Source organism: Anolis carolinensis, chromosome 2, assembly GCF_035594765.1.
Source record: "Anolis carolinensis isolate JA03-04 chromosome 2, rAnoCar3.1.pri, whole genome shotgun sequence".
NCBI lineage: Eukaryota > Metazoa > Chordata > Lepidosauria > Squamata > Dactyloidae > Anolis > Anolis carolinensis.
The window spans coordinates 128,870,242-128,896,870 of NC_085842.1; the positions used below are offsets into that span (position 1 = coordinate 128,870,242).

The 26,629-nt window shown below is 39.8% G+C and overlaps 1 protein-coding gene across 14 annotated transcripts in view; it reads right to left on the bottom strand.

Annotated features, from left to right (window-relative positions):
- The window catches only part of cacna1a (calcium voltage-gated channel subunit alpha1 A), a 389,802-nt gene that overhangs the window by 37,381 nt on the left and 325,792 nt on the right, over positions 1-26,629 (bottom strand). For 12 of the 14 annotated variants that reach the window (XM_062973922.1, XM_062973927.1, XM_062973924.1 and 9 more), the window contains 5 exons: positions 7,025-7,130; positions 5,832-5,939; positions 3,095-3,195; positions 2,488-2,597; positions 1,788-1,926 (listed from right to left, as the gene is read on the bottom strand). In XM_062973922.1, the coding sequence (XP_062829992.1) occupies positions 1,788-1,926; positions 2,488-2,597; positions 3,095-3,195; positions 5,832-5,939; positions 7,025-7,130 (564 nt within the window). Of the gene's footprint in view, positions 1-1,767; positions 1,927-2,487; positions 2,598-3,094; positions 3,196-5,831; positions 5,940-7,024; positions 7,131-26,629 lie in introns of all 14 variants that reach the window. The other 2 variants (XR_010003865.1, XM_062973920.1) reach the window with 2 other exon arrangements.

Consider the following 26,629-nt stretch of genomic DNA (forward strand, 5'->3'; position numbering starts at 1 on the left):
AACTGTGCCCCTCCAGATGTTTTTGACTTCACTTCCCACAATTCCAAACAGCTGGTAGGCTCGCTGAGATTTCTGGGAGTTTAAGTCCAAAACACCTGGAGGAGCACACTTTGCGAAACACTGGACAGTAGATCAAAGGCAGGCCCTTGAGATGTTGTTGGGTTACAATTTACATTCTTCCTCATCATTACCTATGCTGACTAAGACTGAAGAAACTGCAGTTCAACATCTGGAGGGCCACGGGCTGCCCTTCCCTGCTGCAAAGATACCAGTGCACCCAAGATGCTGCAGAATTATTCTTGGAACTTGCAGGTCTTCTGGTCAGAGAATACCGTAAATATTATATAACTCCCGCTGCTGCCACAATATATACAGCTACAAAGCAACAGTTTTCTTCTTGGGGGAAAACACTCCTGTTCTTCCAGTCCACAGGCTGAGAACATGAGACATGAGCAATGTATGGCTGGTTTTGCATTGCATTTAGCATATGGCCTAGGTTGGTAAGTATGTGTTAGCTGAAAGGTGACCATGTTAGAGTCTCAGGTCTAAATTTTGTTTTGAATGTTATCTCTGTTGTCAGTGAGGCATCAATGCAAATTTTAAAGTCTTTTATTGTTTTTTGCCCCAGTCCCCACATAGTTAAAAAGGGAAATGATTTCCAGCAGCATTGATATACCTTGAGAGCACCTTAACTGATAACAGAAATAATCTTTGAGACAAAATGTAGTCCTGTGACTCGAATGTTGTCACTTTTAACATCTTTACCTAATGAAGAAACCAACACTTCAAAAGCTTGCATAATATATTTTCTGTATTTTAGTTTGTCAGTAAAGGCATGACTCCTTTATGGATTTTGCATTTTGTTATATTTGGCTGCTCCTGAATATATTTCCTACTATCACCAAGGGCACCAAATCATTGACATACTGGCAACTCTGGGAGAAGACAAGCCTAGTATGGGCGGCATGGAAAATGACCTGCTCACTGTATTTTATTCTCAAGATATGCTGAATATAAAAAAATAATACAATATCGGTGTTTGGAAAATAAGTTAGTACATTGTGATTGCACATAGCAGGAAATTTCCCCACATATATGTCATAACATCACTACAATTCATGATCAAATTAGTATGATGAAAAAGCAATATGACCAAAAAGAAGATTTCTGCTTAGAGAAGAAATGACTTGCAGTGGTAAACACAGTCCACACTTATTGTGTTACTGAAGCTTCCCAAAATGTGTGTTGTTCTGTGTCTAACTCAAATCACACTGCAAACTAATTCCCAACTCATATTGGTCCAACCCACACTTTTGCCTTTTTTGCTCTATGCAACTTACTTAAGCAACTTTTCCAATTCTAGATTCTTCAGTCATTATGTCTGATTACTCTATGTAATGCCATTTTAGTTTCTGAGTTATACATGTCATTTCCTATTTGGTTCTATCATAAAACATGGAAAAAGTGAATTAAACTGCAAAAACTTTGTTTTTGCGGGACATCCCGCAACACATTTTGCTACAGTTTTTCAATGCATATCTCATAGAGTCTCAACCAATTCTACATAGTTTGTGGCAGCCACAAAAATGAAGTTTCTGGTGTATAACAACTACTTTCAAAGTAAGTACCACACAATTAAACAGGAAATAATACTTTCAAATGAGGAACATAAAATGTTATAGTGACAGACTAATCATAGGAGGATGGATTGAGCAGGGAAAAGAGACACCAAGAAAAAGACAGATAGGCAATTGCTAGTCCAAACACCTTGCTGGCACATAAACCACCTGGGAATTGGTCCGGCTATTGGGTATCTCGTCCGGGCGCCCTCGCTCTGGACTCCACGTTCCTGTCTTCTGAAACATCTCCTGTGCTCTTTGTGTGACCCATGACTCGCTTGGTTTCATTCCCCCTTCCTGCATGCCCCTGGAAATAGACAGGAAAACCCCAGACTCAATCAAAATTGTACATGGAGGTTGAGACTGGTCAAACCAAGTCAACTCTTTGATATAATGAAGTTGCTGCCCTGCCATAGCCAGGCATGTAACACTGGGAATTACTCCTGGACTGAAGGGTGGTGAGACAACTTCCACAGTCTCCTATGGGAGCTATGGAATTTTTTTTTGCTATGCTAAACCCTCAGGCACTTGAAATATAACTAGAAGTTCTGGTTCCAGGAACTTTAATGAGTGTTTGGCAGGAACTTAATAGGGAGTTACTAGATAAAGCAAATCAGAATCTTCAGACTAACATATGTTAAATAAGAGATAACAAATTCATTTTATTATGCACTACTCTGGCATTTAAAAATAAATTAGAAGTTGATATGCTACTCAACATGGTGATCCATGTACCATTGCCAATCTGAAAGATCTCTAAAGCTTTCTGGCAAAATGGTAAGAAATTAATGGTCTTCCACATCAGATAGCTTAAGAAGCACTTCTGTAGAACACAACAGGACTGGAGGCTTTATTGGCTAAGACTCACATTCCAACTCCTTGATCCAGCTGTGAGGAAGGAAGAGCATTTTGCCCTTGGACATCTTCCTGGGTAGGGGATGGTGGCTCCATACGCTGAAACATAAGGGGTGTCCGATTCTATGAGAAAACACAAACTAAATCAGAGTTTGATGGTGAGATAAACAGCAGTCTAATGTTAAAATTTGAATTCCATCATGACGGGTTCCATTGCAGCTCCTTTAAGGAAAGCCCAAAAATGGAAAGTTAATTTCTCCTGATTTAGATCAACAATGCTAGAATTGATTTGTTGATCCAGATCAACAAAACTTTATTTATTGTCTAAAAGGTCATTTTTCCTTAGGAAAAAATGAGCCATGACAGTTACAATTGTGTCAAACTGCATTAATTCCATAGTATAAATGCATCCCCTCTTGCCCTCTCAGTCACACATACTTATCCTGTCCCCCATAGTTACTAATGAAAGAGTCAGTTTTTAAACCATGCGGTTGTTTCCCCCCTTTTAAATGTGAGTCCAAGGGCTGGTGGAAACTAGGCTTATTGAATAGACAAAAATCTGAGCTACAGCTGGGAGCACAAGGATCTTTCCTAATTAATGTTTTATATTCTTCACATACCTGCTCCTCCTGCAAAGCCTGCAACTTCTTAGCCTTACTTTGGCGGTAATATTCCATGATCATCATGGCTGCATAGATTTTGCCCACGGTCAGGTCGGTAGCTGCAAGATGAAAAAAGCAGAACTTTTCCTTTGGCACTGGTTCAAAGATGCTCTCCAGTGTCTTGTACTGCCTCTGATTTCTTGTCTTTTTGGATACACTGAAACCGAACATGTGCAAAGCATTCAATCTGTCATGGAGTTTTGGGGTGGGAGCCCAGATGAATATGTGAGGGGATGTCTACTGGTTTATCTGCCACATGGTGAATTACAGTAGAGGACCTGGATTCATAGAATCATAGAATAGTAGAGTTGGAAGAGACCTCATGGGCCATCTAGTCCAGCCCCCCGCTAAGAAGCAGGAAATCGCATTTAAAGCACCCCCGACAGATGGCCATCCAGCCTCTGCTTAAAAGCTTCCAAAGAAGGAGCCTCCACCACAGTGGAACTCTCTGGGGGAGAGAGTTCCACTGCCGAACAGCCCTCACAGTGAGGAAGTTCTTCCTGATGTTCAGGTGGAATCTCCTTTCCTGTAGTTTGAAGCCATTGTTCCGTGTCCTAGTCTGCAGGGCAGCAGAAAACAAGCTTGCTCCCTCCTCCCTATGACTTCCCCTCACGTATTTGTACATGGCTATCATGTCTCCTCTCAGCCTTCTCTTCTGCAGGCTAAACATGCCCAGCTCTTTAAGCCGCTCCTCATAGGGCTTGTTCTCCAGACCCTTAATCATGTTAGTCACCCTCCTCTGGACGCTTTCCAGCTTGTCAACATCTCCCTTCATCTGCGGTACCCAAAATTAGACACAGTATTCCAGGTGTGGTCTGACCAAGGCAGAATAGAGGGGGAGCATGACTTCCCTGGATCTAGACGCTATTCCCCTATTGATGCAGGCCAAAATCCCATTGGCTTTTTTAGCTGCCGCATCACATTGTAGGCTCATGTTTAACTTGTTGTCCACGAGGACTCCAAGGTTTTTTTCGCACATACTGCTGTCAAGCCAGGCGTCCCCCATTCTGTATCTTTGATTTCCATTTTTTCTGCCGAAGTGAAGTATCTTGCATTTGTCCCTGTTGAACTTCATTCTACAGATTCCTAAGCACTGAGAGAAATTGTCCTGAAATAGTATAAGGCAGGGGTTCCCAAATGATGGCCCATGGGCTGGATGCAGCCCTCCAAGGTCATTTATCTGGCCCCCATCCTCAGTGTTAGACGTAGGCGCACACTAAGTCTGAAACAACTTGAAGGCACACAACAACAACAGCAGTCCTAATTAACTTATCTCATCAGCAAGAAGCAGGCCCACACTTTCCATTGAAATCCTGGTAGGTTTATGTTGGTTAAAATTGTTCTTATTTTTAAATATTGTATTGTTCTTTCATTTTTTTTAGCACTACAAATAAGACATGTGTAGTGTGCATGGGAATTCGTTCTTATTTTTTTTCAAACTATAGCCCGCCCACCCAACACTCTGAGGGACTGTGGACTGGCCTTCTGCTTTAAAAGTTTGAGGACCCCTGGTAAGGGATCAAAACCAATGATTATTGAAAAAGGAAAATAAGACAGCGCTTTATCATCATTTTTGGGAAGCACATTAAAGGTCCATGCCCCTCCTCAAAGTGAGCTTCTTATCTGCTTAATCTGTTCCTGCCCAGTCAGAGGCATCCAGTGGTAGGCTAAGCTGTTCAGAGAGCTCCCATTTTCTCTGCAAAGGAACAGCAGGAAGTGATGCAACATCTATTCTGGAGGTGAAATAGAAAATACTTTGGCACACTAAGGGCCACGGGTTTATATTCCATGAGGAATCTCTAGGTGATGTGATTGACCTTACCAACCCAGCCAGTCTGTTCTAGATCAATACGTAGGAGTCTTTTGCAAAACCCAATGAAACTGTAAAAAACATGATTGGTCTTTAGGGCCCCTAAAGAAGTCAGATGTTTAGGGGTATATGAACAGATCACAGGGTGGCTGCAGCATTTCAAGGTCTTGTTCATTCACTTCCAATAGAAGGGGGAGAAAGCCCTCAGGCCTAAAACTGGGTTTTAGTTATGGTTGCTCCAAAATGACCAATTATATCCTCTAGACAGCATGACTATTTTGTATACCCAAAGAAAAGAGGAAATAAAATGATGAGAAAAAGAAGAATAAAACAATTTGTGGTATGAAGGTGTGGAGGCAGTCCCCATAGTCATAGGGGGTTGATGTAGCTACCAGATCTCTGAAGGTTGCCCAACTCCAGAAGTAGGAGAACATATCTGTAAGAGGTAACTACAATAATGTATCATGTGTCTTTTCAGTAGCCTATACTTCTTTTGAACATGGATATTGTCACTGATGCCTGCCAGTTAGCATAATTATTGTCAATTTGGAATAATAACTTTATGATAATAACTTTATTTTTGTACCCCACTTCCATCTCCCTGAAGAGACTCGGGGTGGCTTACATATGGCACAAGGTGCCTAAAACAACACATAAAATAAACACACAGTACAATACAAAATAAAACCACTAGTATATAAAGCAACAATTTAAACTCAGAACAGCACCCAATGACCTATAGTGTCATCTGTTGTAAAAATATGGTTAAATGTGGAAATAGTACAATTCTCTCCATTAGGCAGATGGCTTTGTAGTAGTAAACAGAAGTGTCCACAAGTGAATTCAGTGTGATAAAAATGTCAACATAGGCAGGGCAGCTCTTACATTTATGAGGAGTTACCAAGAGATCCAGCGTTTTCTGGGACAGGTTGGGCCAGATTGCCATCATCTCCTTCCTCAGCTCTGAATCCATCTGCTGTTTGTCAGCTCCTCCTAGAAGATGCAACCCAGGAATAAGAGATAAGTAATAGGCATGTGTGCTTTTGATTGCTATCCCTGCCCCTCTGAATATTAACATTTTTGTTGCTTTTGCTGATTCATGTTTAATATTGGAAATGAAAAAAGCCACTGCAGTGTTATTATTATCACAGCTGATGATAATTTCTTCCTGAACTGTAAACACTCCAAAGTTTTGAGTTGGCATTTACAACTGTTCCCTACTCAAAGCTGGCTTTAGAAGTAGGTAGAGGCAAGTAGATATGAGACATCAAATACAGGGAGAGGCCAGCAGTTCATTGGTTGTTCTCCCTGAGTGATTCTTTCCTAAGACAGTGCTGTACATGCCCTGTACTCTGCTCTGATTCCCTAAACTGGCCTGGTACTCTTAGGCATGATGGATAATTTCATTCTGGTGCCAATATTCCATCTATGTATATAGAACTGCATACTGATATGTAGTGAGCAAGCTGACAACTCAAAGCACAATTCTCTCTCTAAACCTCTAATTTTCTACTTGCCAAAAAGAGCCTTACTGGGAAACATGGAGTACATTATAGCAAAACTTAGGTAAACGGCTTCAACAAGCTGCACTGCCAAAATTTCAGCCTAGGAACCAAGAAACCTTAAACAATGACAAGAACGTCTCAACACATAAATGTAAAGCCTCCAAATGTTGCCGGACCACAACTCAATTTTCTGCCTCACCATTGCCTAGGCTGATAGGAGCGACAGTCTAGCATCTGGAGGGATGCACCTCTGTTCTAAACATACTTCAGATCCCTTAGCTCTGCTCCTGATGACTCTTAAAGAGTTGGTTCCCTCATGTAGATGGTATTTGGACAAGTTGAGTACCAGAAAGCCTTCTCAGCTGCATTCGTCTGTCGGATGTGGAGTATCTGCTCCATGAACTTTGAGTTTGCAACATGCTCTTCTTTCAGTTTAAGTATCCCATACAGCATGTACTACAGTAGTTTAAGATGGGCTTTCCTTAATCCACTCTCATTTCACAGAATTAGATAATCTGTCAGATAAGAGATAATTCTCTCTAGCTGGATTTATCGTATGAAGGCGATACTTACCTTTGGCAATCTTGATGTCAAGTGCAGTCCGGATCAATGCCATGAGAGTGGAATTGAAATGGACTGTATTATCATCTGCCACAGGCAGGTCCATACGAAGTAATCTCTGGAGAAATCCAAGCAGAAAGGTATCATTTTATGACCCTACAACCTCCCAGTTTGTCATGCACAGATGAACCTAAGGCTCTTGAGGAGAACTCTGGGGTCAGGGACTTTATGTCCTACTACTAGTAGTCTAATGTTCTCTCATTCAGGGTCATGTAGATCAAGTATGATTGCACTATTTGTAAGTAAGTAACACACTGTTCTTGCTCCACCTCACTTTTCTTTCACTCAGTCTCTACTACACACAAGTATCATAAATATTGCATCCATTTCAAGGAAACATGATTAGATTGCTCTCCCACAAAATAGCTAAACTCGGGTGCTAATCCTAAACGTGCTGCTTCCATGTTCATCTCACAGAAGTAACTGGGGCTTGCTTCCAAGTAAATATGGTCAGGATTAGTCTGCCGGATCATCAATATTTTCCTTTCTTCATTTTCTTGATTTTTTTTTTTTGCAAAGGAGAGGGCAATCCCCCAAAAGGCTTCCTGAGAAGATGTGTACATTGTAGTTCAGTTGAAAAGCAACTACCAGGCTTCTGTTCTCTTCTACCATGAGAAGGAATCAAGAACTCCAATTTTCCTTGCAAGATCACTCTTCCTGCAAAGTTGGGAGACTGATTCTATTCCCTAGACTTTAAGTGACACCATCCTCTCTGGAATGAATCCTGTTCAAGGGGTTAACGTTCACAGAGTTCTCCTCAAGAGTTCATTCTTCGAATATATAGCAAAGAAAAAAGTGAAAAATAAATAAACAAAACAAAGCAAAATTCCACCTTTCCAAGATAGCAGCAGACACAGCAGTACAGGGACGGGGTCTAAGGAGAATGCACTGCAACCATTCAACAGAGCAGGTTATTATCAAGTGTGCAAGACTAGAAGCATGCAAAAAGAGCATGCAGCATGCATCACAGCACAATGCAAAGGCATCCACAGAGACACATTGAGACTCATTCATAGCTCTGGTATAGATTGCTCTAAAGGGAGAGGTCCGGATTGTGGGCTCTTGGTGCAAAAAATGGGTGCGCCCTTAAGGTAGAAAAGAAAGAAATGAAATTGACAGACTATGGGCCATGTGCCATTCCTCTGAGCCAAGGCCATGGGCTGGAGATCACACAAGATGCTCAGGGTGGGGCTTGACCTGCTAGTGCATTAGCTGAGATAGGCTGCAGACCAATGACAATGGGGGTTAGGCGATCAGGGTCTTGTGGGATAGTTAAGTGGATGTTATTGAACAGAGGCACACAGAATGACAATAGGTGAGATTGAAACAGAGAAGAAAGTGGGAGAGAAAGAAGGAGACACACATTCAGGTAATGATCAGGTGAGCAGGAAGATTCTACAGGAACCTGTTGTCCAGAAAACCCGTTAATCTTGTGAATTCACCTTGAGTGAGCACTGAACAGATGTCCCTCTATGCCAGTGGTTCTCAACCTGTGAGGCCCCAGGTGTTTTGGCCTACAATTCCCAGAAATCCCAGCCAGTTTACCAGCTGTTAGGATTTCTGGGAGTTGAAGGTCAAAACAACTGGAGACCCACTGGTTGAGAACCACTGCTCTATGCTGTCTCTGTATGTACTCAGCATCTCCTCCTTTTTGGTAATCTGTAAGAATGCTGCCTGTGTCTCTATGTCTCTATCCAATCATTAGGCCACAGATTGATGTGTCAATTCCTTTACTTTCACATACATCAGTATCAGCTGTCAAGAGGATCTGGGAGAGTCAATTTTTTCTTTCTGGACATGTGTAGAGTAATTTTCTAGACCAGATGAGGGTCATATTTTGCTCCTAGAACTTTTTTCATACTAGCGATTATAAATTGGTTCTTAAGACATTTTGGCAGGTCACCTAGAGCACCTGTTGACATTTATAGTTTTGGTTTGCAGTCAGAACTCAATAGTCACATCACTTTGGCAGATCAGGTGGTTGCTTCTCTCAGAGGCTACTCCCCAAAATTTTGGTAGCACTTAGTATAAGAGTATGTCATATAATAACTAAAGAAGCAAGGGAAAAGTTACAGTATGACTATGCCCAATAACAACTGATTAATGTGCCTAAGGAAAGCAACATTATGATTCTATTAAATACCGTAGTTCTCAATCTCTGGTCTTCCAAATATTTTGGAGTTTAATTCCCAGAACCACAGGCAGTGTGGTCAATATCCAGGAATTTTGGGTGCTGAAACCTCAAACATTTGGAGGAACAAAGGTTGAAAACTATCGATTGAATAGCCAGCACACCCAAAAAGTATTGGTAACTCCTTTGTAAGTGTGCCACTCAAGGTGTGATACTCCTATTTCTACTGTGAAATATTTCTATTTTCAAATAGTGCTACACTGGAGCCCATACTCTCAAAATGTCATCGTTTGATACAGACAAACATGGTTAATCTTCTATGGTTCCACTTTCTGCCTTTAAAAGTCAAGTTTTCTCTCTCCCCTCACTTTCCTCCTTGGTTTATTTTAATTGCTGCAAACAGAATTCAAAGTTCAAAATAATTTGCACTAGGTTAACAAAAGAAGGCAGTGCCTTTCACATCCCATTGTCCCTTTCCATTTTTCAGGCTTTCCCAAACTCAGCACAAAAATTCCATGGTTTCTCTGTCTACAATAGTAGCTCGCTGTGTTATTTGTCAATAATAATGTCAGCTTCTTGATGCCTGGCCACACACTTTTGATTAAACTCTGATGTTGCTAAAGCACGTGTGCCCTACTTTCTATCTGCAAAATGTTGGATGTTATGGGAGCTACTCTTATTCTATTTCTACAGATGTTGTCAGTTCTCAATGTAGCAACAGTTTATGTATTTTCCTTTCACTTCCTTTTCATACATGCTCTGCTCAGTGGCTTAAATTTTATTGTTAGTTCCAACTACAGTAGCTTTATTAAATCAATAAGATGTGTTTACATGCTCACTCAACATTCAACAATGGATTCAATTGATTTGTTCTAGTAGGAACTAATCAATAAGATTTTAGTCAACATTTTCAAGATTTTCTTGCATTAACTTTAAACATTTCAATGAACACCAGAATAAAGATTAAAATCCCATAAATGATGTGCAGGTATTTATAGAAAAACTGACATTTGAATAATGAATTCGATCTATGGAAATTCTAACTTTCACTTGCTGTTGAATCTGATTTTTTTCTGTAATTTTCATGTGTCACAACATTCACAATGTACTGATTTCAGGAGGTTTTCTGGACAACTCATGCCACAGGTAATTGAATCTGTGGATGCATGGATAATAGTAACTGATAGGAAAAATATGGAATAATAAAACAGGAACAAGAAACTGCATAGGGGAAAACTATTGCAGGTGTTAAAAATAAAACACATTATTTTACTATATGGATATTTGAAAACAGAGGCACAGATATAGAAATGGCACAGCTAGGAATGGGACTTGTGGATCTTGTCATCAAAACCTTTAGACTAAAATCCATTTAACTTAAGCTGCATACACTTTGTAAAATCTTCTATCTTTCCACCCTCTTTTCATCAAGCCTAAAATAATATAGGATTTCTGAAACCCAGCCACTTGCTTATACAGTAGAGTCTCACTTATCCAACATAAACGGGCTGGCAGAATGTTGGATAAGTGAATATGTTGGATAATAAGGAGGGATTAAGGAAAAGCCTATTAAACATTAAATTAGGTTATGATTTTACAAATTAAGCACCAAAACATCATGTTATATAACAAATTTAACAGAAAAAGTAGTTCAATATGCAGTAATGCTTTGTAGTAATTACTGTATTTACGAATTTAGCACCAAAATATCACGATATATTGAAAACATTGACTACAAAAATGCGTTGGATAATCCAGAACGTTGGATAAGCAAGTGTTGGATAAGTGAGACTCTACTGTACTTTGTTTTAAAGCTGGCTAATGAAACCTTTGGCTGTACTAGGCTCTATTGTTCAGACAACTCTATGCATTTCCCTCTTAAAAGCAAATATAATATAAAAAATCAACATAATAGACATTTTTACAGTTTGCTGTGGCCTAGTTTGGCAGTAGCTGCTCCTCTATGTCTGCAGCAGCTTTTAAACAACTCCACTGGCATTCCTTCTTGAAACTCACACAAAACTATTGTATTCACAGATAACCCTTCTCCAGCCATAATATGGACTTTCTAATCACCCCATGATATGAACCCTGGATTACTGTTTGAGATTAAAATGATGCCATATTCTCTTTTGTGATGTTTCAGAATTTAAGGTTGCAATTCACTGAGAATTCAGCATAGTTATATTTTTAAGATATGGATACTTTGACCTCCTTTCTGAAGAACTGCCCAATAACAAGATATAATTGTTTTTTTTCAATGCAAGGCAATTATCTAGCATACTATGCATGCAAAACACACAATACCGGATCATATTTCAATTGCAATCAATATTTTCTTCTTTGACAAGCTTCTTCTTGGGGAGAGTTGTCCCCACTGGAATAGAAAATGTTCTAAATGTAATTTCTTTTTCCTTGTAAAAATTTATTACACCTAGTGGCCAAGGTAGACTAGAGATATATCCATATGGCAATTACCATGATGCTTGCTATTAAAGTGGAATTTGAGTGTACCAGTTGGCAATGTATGGTCAAACCATCCAGCTCTTTGGCATTCTGATGGTGGTAGGGCATGAGCATCACAGCACATGTTTCACATACAAAGTATGCCATGAATAATCCCTGTCATCTTCAGCTGGAATAATCAAGTAGCAGCTGATGGAGAAAACTATAGAAAGCCACTACTAGTCAGTCTGTAATACTGATACACACATGCGCTGATCAATTTAAGGCTGCACACAACTGCAGCCTTAAACATGAATACCTCTGTGATAATAGGTCAATTATTTATTTGCAGACTTTTATATATTTGATTTTGAACCCAATGTTCTCTCTTCATTCCACTGTGTTTCCATTTAGCTCCACTGCTTTTTGTTTTGCTTCTCTGGCTTATTCAAAGTACAATCCTACACTCATAAATCATGATGTAAGTCTCAGTGAAAATCAAGAGTCTTTCTTCTTAGTAAATATGTACAGATTTGAAGTTTTACTAATCACTAGCTTGCATACTCTCCTGCCACTGTTACATAAAGATGAACTGATGAAAACTTAAGAAATGGTGTTTCTGCACTTTGGTGGAGATTTCATAGATGTATAAATTAGATTCAACACATGGAAACATACCCATGGTCACATCATGATGGAAGAAAACTAATTCTAATGTGTTTATTAATTAGAACACATGAAAAATTATGTATATTAAACACAGATATAAATGTGGCATAATTTTGTCTCAGGAACTACTTGCAGAATCTACTTGAATAGTTTGTACCTTCAAAAAAGTGGAAGATATAATCCAAATGTTGTGAAAAATATGATTTTCATTCTTGAACCACATAATGTACTCATGTGGTTCCAATATTTTGAATATTTCTTATATCCAAGATATGAACTGATTGCTTACTTGTAATTGTAGTTCTTTGAGTGGTTATCTGTGCCATCACAGAAATATGTTTTGTGCTCATGCATGTCCCATCCTGCTAAGCTACTGTCCCTTCGATTCTAAAGTCTGCTAAAGAAAGAGGGGAGATAGGGTGAGTTTGTGTGAGAGTACAGATGACACTTGAAGAACTACAGTTATAGGTAAGCAACCTGTTCTTCTTCCTAGTGGTCTCTGTTCCTCACACAAACTCTTAAGACTTATTAAAAGAAGCTAGACTAAGGACCTCTTCACACAGCAATTGCCGGTGAAAGGCAAGCCATGCAGGGTGGCTTATGACGCCTTGCATACCTTCCTCCCTTCCTCCATCATATGATGGAGGTGGGACAGGGTGCATTGGCACCCTGTCCCCATCAGATGGGAGAAAGGGTGGCAATGTGCATTGCCCTGCCACCCTTTCCCCCATCATAGGGGGAAAAGGGAGGAAAGTGTGGGTAGCTTGATGGACTACACTTTCCTCCCTGTAGTGGAGGAGGAAGCACCTTTCGGAGCTTCCACCCCACTTTGGGAGGAATTTGGGCGGGGCCTGTTGCACGTCATGTGATGGCTCAGGGCAGCCCCATTCTTGCCACAAGACAAAGCAGCAAAACGGGGCAAAAATTCCCAGTGTGAAGAGAAAGTAGGTCATGGGGGAACAGAACAGCTCATTCAAAACTTTCATCAGTTTCTAGATGTGCAATGCAGTTGATAATCTAGATCAGTGGTTCCCAATATTTTTGATTTGCAAAGCCCTTTGTTGAATCAATGTTTATGGTGGAGCCCCTTAGGCAGAGCCGGCCCTAGGTATTTTTCAAGTGTAGGCGAACAGAATTTTGGCACCCCCCCAAACCAATCACTGAAAAATAAAAGCGTTGGATAAGCGAAAATGTTGGATAATAAGGAAGTATAAAGGAAAAGCCTATAAAACATCAAATTACATTATGATTTTAAAAATTAAGCACCAAAACATCATGTTTTACAACAAATCAATAGAAAAAGCAGTTCAATACATGGTAATGTTATGTAGGAATTACTATATTTGCAAATTTAGCACTAAACATTGAACAGGGATATAGGGCAGTGTGGACTTAGATAACCCAGATAGCCCTCAGTATTAAAAAAACCCCTCTAAAATCAGGACAATAAATAAAGAACAACACTCTGAAAACAGAAGAAATCCAGACAGTAAACAATCAGGGACAGCTAACTCCTCCCAAAAAAAGATTCTCCCAGGCAAGAAGAAGCCAGACCTTGAAGCCACAGGGCCATTAAATGCTAATCAAGGTGATTAATTACAACATTCACACCTGCTTCAAAGAAAAGTTCTTTCTCCCACCCTGGACCTTCTACAGATATATAAACCCCACATACCTAGCTTCCAAGTTCCTACAGACCTCACAATCTCTGAAGGCCCCAAAGGTGGGCTTGCGTGGTGCGAAGGTGGGTCTGCGCTGACCGGAAGGCCCAGCGCGGCCGCTGGAAGGCCCGAAAGAGAAGGAGGTGGAGAGTGGTGCCCTCCTGATTAAGGGTCTGGAGAACAAGCCCTATGAGGAGCGGCTTAAAGAGCTGGGCATGTTTAGCCTGCAGAAGAGAAGGCTGAGAGGAGACATGATAGCCATGTACAAATATGTGAAGGGAAGTCATAGGGAAGAGGGAGCAAGCTTGTTTTCTGCTGCCCTGCAGACTAGGACACGGAACAATGGCTTCAAACTACAGGAAAGGAGATTCCACCTGAACATCAGGAAGAACTTCCTCACTGTGAGAGCTGTTCGACAGTGGAACTCTCTCCCCGGGGCCGTGGTGGAGGCTCCTTCCTTGGAGGCTTTTAAGCAGAGGCTGGATGGCCATCTGTCGGGGGTGCTTTGAATGCGATTTCCTGCTTCTTGGCAGGGGGTTGGACTGGATGGCCCATGAGGTCTCTTCCAACTCTACTATTCTATGATTCTATGATCCTCCCAGGACGATGGTGCCCCCGGGACGATGGCGCCACAGGCAAATGCCTATTTCGCCTTATGGTTGGACCGCCTCTGCCCTTAGGCCTACTCTATGTTTTACAAGTTAATGGTGTTTAGGAGTAATGTAAAGAGATATTTAAACAATTGTGCAATGTCCATGCAATGATATCCATAATATCTCAATTTCTTCTCAACTACCACCACTTAGCATGATATTGACAAAACTTGGCCACATATAAAAATGCTTACCAAGTGCAATAAATCACACCATTTGCATTACAACAGAACTAGAGTGCACTGTAGTGTAACAGTAGATCTAAATTAAGAGATAACATAAAATAACAAATAAACATTATACGTTAACATTAACTAAGGTTTCATTTTTTGCACAGTTTTCTTATTTTAGGTTCAATTTACAATAATTGTAGTCAAATGTTTGGTTTTGCATTTAAGTGGCTTCTGTATTTTGTTTTGGTACCTGTATAGGCAGAGAATTCCACTTCACAGAGATATGTAGTTGAAAAAGCAGCAATACTAATTTTGCTTTCTCAGACAAGACTTTGAATTCATCTTGTAAATGCAGTCAAAACTCTGGTAGACTGGTTTTATAATGCTATTTTTAGTTTGCTGTGAGATGTCAAATCTGTGAAGATTTGTATTCCTCTGAGTTTAAACTGGTTGGTTTTTGTTCATGCCGAGTACATTTAGTAACCATTCAAAGACATTAAGCACCTTCTCTTTTGCTGTTGGAAAATAATGTTCAAATGTGTATTTCAAAGCTTCAAAATGCGGCAGTATTTTTCTTGAATTTTGATGTTATTTTAATTCAAGATGTTTTTTGTAAGAGGGAAGCAATTGATATCTTCCATTTCCACGCACTCCACTGATACTAAGTTTCCTATTAAAAGAAGACATTTTCACATTTCGATCAAAAACTGTGGCAATTTTGTTCTGGCAATGATAGATTCATTTAATTCATTTTGCAAAAAATGTTGTCCAAATACTCCAGTTTGCACAGCTAGTCTTCATTATTTAAAACTGTTGTCAATAGAGCATTATGGTCCACCAAAAATGCTGCTATCTCTGCATGCAGCTACATCAAACATGTCAATGTTTTTCTTCGAGACAACCCCTTTACTTCAGTGTGCAGCAGGAGGGACTCGTGGTGCCATCTCAAATTTTCACACATTAGTTTGAAGAGCCTTCATTTACGAGGTTGTGATTTTATATAATCTATTATTTTTAGCCTCATTCAATACTATTATAAGCCCAGAAGGCATTTTTCCCGAGGCTAGCATGTATCTATGAAGAACATAATGGCTGCTGGTACATTTTTTGCCTTACCTTTAATTTTGGCAATAGCTCTAGCATTGTGACCCATCACTGCTTTTGCACTATCAGTGAATGTAAAACAGATGGGTTTAGTATGAATGGACCTGGAAAGGTTGAAGAAATCCATAGAAGATGGAGTTGAACAAAATGCATTATGGGATTGGAGACCTGGCAAGTGAATAAAGAAAAACTGATAAACTGGGATCCTTTTGGCTTAAACACAGGAATGCTGGGCAAAGGTAACCTGAGATAGGACAGGAACAATGAAAACAACAAGAAATGCTGTAAATGGAGAACTGTTAGACCAAGGTGACAAAAAGAAGGAATGCTGTAAACAATACTCTATATGAAGGTCTTCCAAACTAATCCCTACAGCAGGAATGAGCTGCAGATAATTCCTCTGCCCGACGACCTTTTTCGGCATGGATTGTGTGGTATGTGTGCGTGTGCATGTGGTGTTTACCCTCTTGAATCTTGCATGCTTTGAAGAAATAAAGGAGAAATGATTGACCAGTAATGGCTGTTCTTGAGTGCACTTGCTGCATTTCAATTCACCATATCCCAAGACAGGACCACAAAAAAATTTAAAAGGGATAATTTTGTCACACATATATCTGCACAGTTTTCCCATTGTATATCATTTGATGAGAATAATTAATTCAAAAGATTAAATATTTCATCCCCTGAATGTTGGTTGGTAGTGCTCTGCAAAGAAGAAGGTCCTCTTGATAGCTTTGTAAGTAAACATAATGAACAAATACTATTAAAACTGCCAACCCAGTGACTTCAGTAGATTCATCCATTTGTATTGCGAATGATGCGCTGTTGATGATGCTGATGATGTGACTGATAAGTGTCTCTTTCACATCATCAGCCATATCACTGATTCATCTAGCAATGGTGCTACTTGGCAGAGGAATGCTGGAGACTAACTTAACAGCTTTTTCGTTAAGCAAACACTTGACAATATTGACTGTACAGGGTTTAATCAGAATCTCTGCAATGGCATGACCTTTAGCAACTTGAGCTACACAGTAACTTATTACGTAAGAAGCTCCCAGTACAGCTTCATTATTGGTTTTAGAAAGTGTTATAGTGTTCTGTGAAGCCAAAATTTCATGGAATTTCCTCTTGAAAAAAATTATACAGTTCATCTTTCAACTCGGGATGCTTTCTCTCAAAATGACGCCACAGTTTAGCAGGAAACATTGAACGGTTGGTCAACACATTTCCGTGAATCACAGAGAAGCCAACCATCATTTGTTTCTGTGAATTCCATATTCAAGTAACTTTCTTCATATTTTTGTTTTGTATTGGGGAGTCTTTTCCCCAATGTCCCATGTCTGTCATGTTTTGCAAACAATGATTGAGGTGGCACCGCAGATTCAGAAATGGTTTCTTTTGTGGAAAGCTCTTCTGACAAAAAACAATTGAGTGCATTGCTTGGTTATCTTTTTTGGTCATTTATGCATCTGGTGAAGTAATGGAGTGAGCTGGTGGTTTGTCTTCCTTTTCAAACGTAACATATTTTTTCTTCAAAGTACCTAAATGAAATCAGTGAACCATGCCTAAAAGAAAATCACACAGGAATATGAAAATAATTGAGTTTATCTTTCATAACCCAGAGTACAAAATAAAGCAAATATTTTTTTGTAAAAAAAATACAAGCACTTACCTACTTGAAAACCAATAAAAGCACCTGAATCAATCGATAATGTAACGTTTTTCTACCAGAAATGTATTGCAGTAGTTTGATGTTTGAATGTACAAATAAAGCAAGACACAACACAACTAAAACTCATAAAGAGGTCAAATGCATTGGGGAAAAAAATCAGAAGAATTGCTAAGAAATCTCTGTGTTATTGCTGTGAAGTGGCTCCAAATCAACTAGCCAGCTTTTATTTATACAGATGGGGTGAGGGTTCGGAGACGCTTTGAGTGGATTCCAGGAATTCTCAAAGGGTCAAGAATGAGGAGCATTCTCTCCTGACGTTTTGCCCATATCTATGGCAGGAATCCTCTGATGATGCCTGTCATAGATGTGGGTGAAATGTCAGGAAAGAATGCTTCTGGAACATGGACATACAGCCTGGAAAGCTCACAGCAACCCAGTGATTCCGGCCATGAAAGCCTTCAATAACACATTTGGAACGTCTCCGAGAAGACACTTGGAGTCCCCTTTTTGGACCACCACTACAACAAATGAACAGCCTTTTGGACTTTCAGAATAGAGTAATATGAGGAACAGAGTAAGTAAAGACCTAACATATATCTAGGCTATGAAAACACTTTCCCCGATGGGAATATGGCTGTGGATAAAACATTTGAAGAATATTATTTTGGTTCAGATGAAAGTATGAAACCATCTTTGGAAAAAAGTGACATCTGGGAGGGGGGCAACTCTGTTCTGATGAAAAACCTGGAAGAGCACATCACACCTTAAACTGGCCAACTTGCCCGCATGTCTCTCAGAGGTGGTAACTACAAGGAGCATGGCTTTGCAGGTAAGCAGTTGTTCATCATCTGTTGCCAGAGATTCAAATGGGCCACGCGTAAGTTGAGGAAGTACTAGTGACAATGTCCATGGTGGAACAGGTGGTGTCACTAAAGGATAAAGATGATGTAGATCTTTAACAAACTTCTTTATTACAGAATCCAAGAACAAGGAAGGAATGGGTAGAGTGGCTTGTTGGTTGGCTACAACTGCAGCCAGGTAAACCTGGAGGGAAGAGAAAGCCAAGCTTCATTCTTTTGGGTGTTAGCGAAAATGCAAATGAAGATGGAGAAGAGGAATCAGACCTTGATGTGGCAAACAAACAAAATCTTTTCCATTTTTAATGATAAGATCTTCTAGTGGAGTTCTTGCATGAAGTCAAGAATACACCTCGGAGTTGAGGAGAAAGCAAGATGTTAATTTCTATGATGTGAGCGGCAGCATGTGAAGTTCCAGGTGGAGAATTTGACTGTGAGAGTGTGCAAGTAGCTTGGATGCATGAAACTGCCTTTCAACAGCTGAAAAAACTGGCCAAATCATAGCTATTTCAGCTATCAGGGCACTCTTAGAATGGTGTTGGATCTGTGCCTAGACAATTCAACCCCTTCTCTTAAAAGTAATGGAAAAAATGGAAAAAGAGAGAGATCAAGATCATCTTTGCAGAAAAGCATTGCCAAGAGACTCTTGACCCCAATCTGCTCTAAGAAGAACAGGGGACACTTGGTGTTGTGAACAAATTTGAGACCTGAAGTCTCACATCTGGATGTCAGGCACAGGAATTCACCATCTGACACAGTAAATTTGTATTGCTAGATGTCTGTAGCAGGATGAATATACTTTTGAACACACCAGTGTCAAAGCAAGATCAAATACAACAGCACCATGCGTGCCTCCCTTTTTTTATCTAACTATCATTGTACAGTATTTTCCAAAGTGATTTGGGTAATTTGGATAATTGTGCCATAAAGTGTTTTCCAGGATGCTCATAAGGCGTTTATCACAGAAAGCAGTTCTAGAGCTCTCAGTATTGTTATTTCACCAAACCATCGTCTACATGAAAATGTCTTTTTGTTTTTAATTCTGCCAAAAGTATGTTTATCCCAGTCATTTCATAATATTCTTCTTGTATGCTAAGCCATCACTTAAATAGGAAATTGTATATTTAAATTTAACAAATTTCTCCTATCTATACGGGCTCTCATATTTCATGTAGCCTTTGATGATTTGTTTGAAATTTAAAGGCTTAATCAACTTTTCCTCCAGTGTTTTCTTGTAGTATTTTATATTTTCCTCAGCCTGAAGATAAGTTTTTATCTGCTTGCATGGTTCAGTCAAATTTGCACTGACATGCTTAACTCTTGGTGGGGTTTTTTGCTTGCTTCTTGTGCTCCGATGTTTTGTTTAACTTTTCTGATTTTTCAATTTTTCTTTAGTATGCTATATTAAAGACAGTACACTATGCTAACTTTAGTATGCTAAGTTATACCAAAGATAAAATGTTTGTGACTTAAACAAGAACAGATTATATGTTCTGGACCAATATTTTATACTGGATCAAAACACACACTCTGTCTTATTTCATTCTGTTTAAGCAAAAATTATTCTCTTATTTTTGAGTCATCTAACCTGCTTCTCCCCATGTTTGGAATATTCTTCCTTTTAATACTGTTTATAGTATTCTCTTCTACTTGAGAAGGACAGGTTGCTTACCTGTAACTGTATTTCTTTGAGTGGTCATCTGTGAATTCACACAACTGTTCTGTGCCTGCAAAGAGCATCCTCGGAACTGTCTAGAATTTCTAGGCAGAAAAGTTTTTCGCGGTAACCCGGCCCATTATCCCAAGTGCATATAAGGTGCTGATTGCTGCCCCCACAGTTCCTTTGGCCACAGGTGCAGCCAGAGTGACTGAGGGTGACATAACCACCAGAGGGGAGGATGGGCGGGGTTGTGCAAATTCATAGATGACCACAGATGAAATACAGTTATAGGTAAGCAACCTGTCCTTCTTCTTCATATTCACTGTGAATCACACAACTGGGTGACTAGTAAACTAAGGAGCACTGATGGAAGGAGTCATGGCACCCAAGAGTCAATTTAGAAAAATATAAACTTTTAGTAAATGAGCAGTAATAAAGCTTGCATTAAGAAATGATTCATGGTGTAAACACATGGTTTGTTAATTAGCACATACATAACACTTTATTGAATTGGGCTGAGCCCATTAAAATATACAGAAAAGACACAGCCATCTAGAAGAACATGTGGCAAAAACACATGGCAAATATCTGTAAAAGATGACTGTCATGATGCTACAAATTGAAGCTAAAACAGTTTGAATTTGAGGTAAATGGTTTTATAAACAACATCAAGACATATAAAAACAGTTGCAGAACAACACTTTACTGCTACAACAGTTACAGTGAACTGCCCTTGTTGGGATCCATTAATAATAAACCCCTTGAATGAAATAAACCAGGATAAAGTAGTGAATTTAAGACACACAGACTAATACTGTTCTACTAAAAGTTGTGTCGGCAACATATCTAGAGTCCAGTCTATAGTGTGAGATGAATGTAAAAGGGTTGCTCCAAATAACAGCACTGAAAATTGTCTCTGGAGGAATATCCTTAATAAAAGCTGTAGATGTCTATGTGATCCTTGTAGTATGTGCTCAAATTTGAGAAGATGGAGTCCTTCCAACCAGTTCATAACATAGTCTAATTGTATCCACATTTCATTTTGAAAGTCTTTATGGAGACAAAGTGAACCCTAATTTGTCAGAGACATGATGGTGAGATGCTTCAACTGTGATTCTCTCATGGAATTGAAGTGATGTAGGAACCATGATTTGCAGAGGTGGCATATGAAGTCTTGGAAACAGTCACAGCTGTGGCCAAAGCTAGGTGACCAAGAAGGGTGAAATGCATACTTTTGTGTTTTTGGCAGTGGAAGACAGCTTTCTGCAGTTTTGTGTATATGTTTTGTAGTAACCATGGTTTTCAGTATGCAACCAGCAGCCAGTCATCGAGGTAAGGATAGATGAAAAGATAGTGGATGAGAAGATATGTGCCACACATTTGGTGAATACTCATGATGCCGCTGCCAAGCCAAAAGGCAGGATTCAAAACTGAAAGCTGTTGTGTCTGATGCAGGATATAAAGTACTGTCGGTACTCTGGATACACTAAAATACAGAAATACACACCTTTGAGATTGAGGATGGCAAACTACCCTCCTCGACAAAGAAGTAGTAGGATTGAGGCAACAGTCACCATCCAGAAACACTTCAGTCTGATGAAATTGTTGACAGTCTTGAAGTCCATGATTGGTCAGAGATCACTGTCTCTTTGGGGGATTACAAGCAACAGAAAAAAAGCATTGAGTCTGAAGATCTGCCTCGACTGATGTCAATCTCCTGAAGAACCAGAGCTGCAGGCTATGTTTTGTGGATCTTTCCCCAACAGTCTGTGGTTATTCTTGACCAGACATGGGCATATTGAGCAAATCTGTCCATAAATAGTGGGGTAACCTGTCCTGTTGTGAGTTGACTGGATGGGCAATGCAAAAGCATTGGCTTGAAGTGCTTGCAGTCAGTTCTTATGAAGCTGTGCATCCACTAGTTTTGAACAAGGTTGGCATCGTTGCTGAGAGGAAGACTGTTTTCTTTGGGCAGACAGGAACTGATCAAAAGATCTAACCTTTGGTCAGTATAGAGACAAGGTAGACCGGCTACAGTAGGAGTAATTTTGATACTGTCTGATTCGAAAACGCATACATGAGGTCTTTGCTGCCAGGCCATATTTATTTTCAGCTGTTTGAAGTTCTTGGTTGTGTTTTAATTTTGAATCCATGTCTTCATTAAACATAATTACATCATCAAATATCATCCATGATGACAGCTCTGGTAGAGGATGATAGCCCAGATGACTGCAATTAAGTGTGGCAACGTACGGATGCAGCATGGGACAGCATCTTTCCAATTGTATCTGCTGTGTGCTTTGCCAGCTGGAATAGATGAGGTGGAAGGAAGATGACCTCCTAGCAAAAGGTTGCCAAAGATTTCCTGTCCTCGCTGTCTAACTTATCAAAAAGAGTGCCACTGAATTCGCAAAATAGTGCTGATAGTTCTCCATGCAGGCGCTGTAGATTGCAATGCGTGTGAAGAGAGTGGATCCCAAATAAGGTTTCCTCCTCATGGCATTAAGCTTCTTCCCCTCGCAATCCGCCAGAGCTGAGTGAAGCTTCTGGGAGGACCTAGTTTGAGCCTCACCAACTGTTATCAAATTCGTCTTTGGATGGGGGGACAACCATGGTAAGTCCCTATTATTGATCCTGTAGTACTGAAGATGGTGTTATCCAGGACAATTTCAATACTTGTAGGAGATGAGGCAAAAATGGGAGGAAAGTTGATGGAGGGGCACCTTTTGGACATCTCATTATAGTGGGTTATCAATGATTTCAGTTGATTGCTTAACCTCCAGACCCAAAGCATCTGCCATCCAAGGAACTTGATCCATAAAAGCTCTCAAATCATCCGTTGGCAATGGGGCATCAATCAGACAGACCCAATGTTTGGGAGAGCCATCCGGATGACAATAGCTCAACAATGCAAAAGACTCCACTTCGGACACTGGAGGAGAATGCGATTCATAATATCAGTCCTCATACACCAATCAGATGTCTTGACCCCATCTTGAAGGAGAATCTAGGTGATGTCTATGTAATAAGGATGTGGGCCTTGGGGAGGTGTTGGAGGACCCAATCTAAAGTCCTTACAGTACTTGTAACAGATACTATGTGGCAGGACACGTGGTGGAGCATCATCTCAGTTCGTGGGATCTTTCCTCCCAAACCCTGTCTTGGGAGGAAATTATGGTATGTTATTTGGTTGGGTCTGGTTATGGGTAGATGACTCCAACTCCAGTTCAACTGTAACAATATACCTTTGAGATGGCACAACTCCAAATGGGATAGAAGTTGGGGGATGCTCCAAAACATGTGGTGAAGAGTCCACAGTCTCTCCTTCAGAATGGCCTTCTGCCTGGGCCTGCAATACTGGAGGAGAATGATCCTGTTCAGATGCACAAATCCATGGCCCCTCTAATCTCTGTAGGATTGAGTCAAGCTCTCAATAGGGAACAATTCCATGATTTCAAATATTTTTTTCTTTGCACCAGTCTCCTGCCTAGGCTTGTGAGAGGCTAGGTGGGAAGAAGTTTTAGACTTCTTGGACTATGATGAACCTGCCTCATCAGAGGAATGTTTAACAGATGCTCTCATGGATGATGTAGATGTAGGAACAGGCTTTGTACTGGAGGTGAAAGGGATGTCTGAAACTGAAGAGTGCCCACTCTTCAAATTTGACAGGCTGGCTGCTGTCAGATTTGATATTGGAAAAGGTGGCAATAATGCCGTTTGGTAAAGAAAAGATCTCAGACAGACCTCTCGGTTTTTTGCTCATGAGGCATGGAAGTCTGGCAATATACGAAGGACCGCACCAGGCATACAAGGCACTTGCAATGCCTGTCCATGTCAGGTAGGGACCCGTTGCACTGCTCGCAACATCTGGAACACATGGTGGATGTCATGACTCATTTCATCTGACCGAACCAGACAGACAAAGAGCGAAGTGATTAAGGGGACTCTCCAAACCTTTGAAACACAAAATATTCTTGGCTCTAAGATAAGCTATCCCAAGTGGGCAAAAACTAGTGAAGAAAGAAAGAAATGTGTGCAAAGACTTCAAAGAAAGAAATTGAGCCGATAACAAAGGTCCCTAGGAGCTACTGTAGCATGGATGTAAAGGATGTCAGGACAGGGGCAGCAACAAATGCCTGATATGCACTTGGGAGAATGGGTGAGGTTACCACTAAGGATCTTCTGCCAAGAAATTCTAGAAGGTCCCAAGGACGCTCTGAACAGGTGCAGAACATCCAGTTGTGTGATTCACAGAGACAACGAAGAAGAAGACATTTCTATGCACTTTTTACTCACCAGATTTAATTATATTTTAAGAAATAACTTGCAATTGTTCTTGTACGCATTCATTAAGTCTTTTAACTCGCTTTGTTTTTCCACCTTCCATTTTCTCTTCTGCAACTGCTACTTAGTTTGAAGGTTTTCAAAATTTAAGTCATTACATGTTGATTAATATAGTGAGACTGGTATAGCTATCAAAGTATGCCACAGTGAGAACTCTTACTTTGTGCATATAATGTTTGGATATAAAAAATCTCCAAAAGCATATAATCTATTTCTCATTATCTGAGGTATTAGAAATATTAGAAATGTAACATCCCACTCCTACTCCAACATCAACATTGGAATTGATCACTGGAAAAAAGAGTTACGAAGAGACCCCCCCCCCCCAAAAAAAAAGTAGGAGGGGAGCTATCATAATGTAGTAGAAAGAGGCATCTGAGGATTGAATTATTAATATTTGCCACTGCTCGAGTTTTTATAATCTAAATAAAAATATTAAGTGCTATATAACTGCTAGTTCTAGCTACAGTAGAATCACCGAATCAGTATGATTTACATTAATGTTTACTTACATTCAGGAATTGACTCATTGGTTTTACCCTAGTCGAGATTTATGCCTAAAATCACTATTACCAAAATTATTTTTCTTAGGTCAAATCAGAGGCCACAAAGAATTATACACTTTTGAGTTTTTCAAATGCTTGCACAATATTTTGTGACCTTTCAATCGACCTACAGCAACATTCAGACTGATTGAAAAGTCCCAGGTTTTGTTCTCGTTCTTTCTGATTTTATACTGGGTTAAAATAAACTGACCTGAGGTATAAAAAATCTCTGGTCATACTGCAAGTTGATGGAAAATATTTTGGCATAAACAAAATGTGTGCAGATCTTCAAAATAAAATTGGAAAGACTGGAAGAAAAAATCTGGGATTTATTGGAATTTTAATCAGTCTTGGATGCGCACTTAGCAAGGATTTTAGCATTTGTCTTAGGAGCAGCATGGCTACCTTGGCAATATAGAAATGCAGAAACCATAAGGGAAGGGTAGAATCACATCTGAAGTACTAGACAAGCATCAGAGAGCAGATAGATACAATAGTATTTTCAATTTGAAACACCTCCCCCAATGAAGCTCCTCCATTAGTAAAGCAGTAAAGTAAAGGTGATCCTTAATTCCTCTTCAAGCCCTTTGAGAACCTGACAGATGTCTATGCATAGAATATTGGTCTCCTCCACCTTCAGCATACTACAGATACTTGTTTTTATTCTTTGTGGCATGAAAACAAGGGTTAATTCTAGACAGACACTATAATCCAGTTTGAAAGTGGACGAAAAAGAACTGGGTTTTCTGTGCAGTGCCTACATAAACACCCCAAGAAGCAGTTTGAGACTGGGATGGTGGCCACAGTATCTGCTAAATGTGGATCAAACCAAATCCAGGAATCCCAGCATTTGTGGCTGGACAGCCACTGGAAAATGTGTTTTTTTTCTTAACTAATTTTTGAGATGCACTGCATATCCATGTCAATTTAGGATCACTGCTGAATCACAGCAAGTCAAAGGAAATTAGAACAAATGGGTGGAAAGCAAGAGGAATAACGTGGTTTCTCTCCAAGGGAAGTATCTTCCAGCTAGCTGTGTTTCCACGTTTTTAAAGTGCTTCAGTGCTAGCACTCCATATCTTCTGGTTCCAATTTTGAGCCCTATACTGGACATACTCTGATATGTTGCAACTCACTTTTTGGCTTGTTCCAGACTTTCTAGTGAGTATTTTTAAATGCACTGTTTCTGGCTTGATGTGCACTGATGTGTACATTGGGGTTGTACGTTTTGCAGACACCTTGCCTTCGAACTAGCTTTAAAGTGCATTATAGTTTCTTTGTAGAAACCACCTGAGAATGGATAAAGCATCTTAAAAATGAGGCTACATACATTCCTCCATCTGAATATCTCAATTACAAATACTATATTCTACTTACCAATACATCTTTGAAGCACTTCATTTTTCATTGCTGCTGTTTCCTGAATGCATGTCATCATTTGTCCCCGATTTCTCCCCAACTTTTTTCTTAATTACAGTGACATATTTATTGAAATTTTAGCATAGCAAAGCCAGCTGAATAAACTGACACCTAAACTATTTTATCCCCACTGATTAATTAGGAATGTTATATGGTATATTGTCTACCACTTTTCTACTCTCAATCACTGCAAAATCCCTAAGTCCCTTCCATTGAGTAAG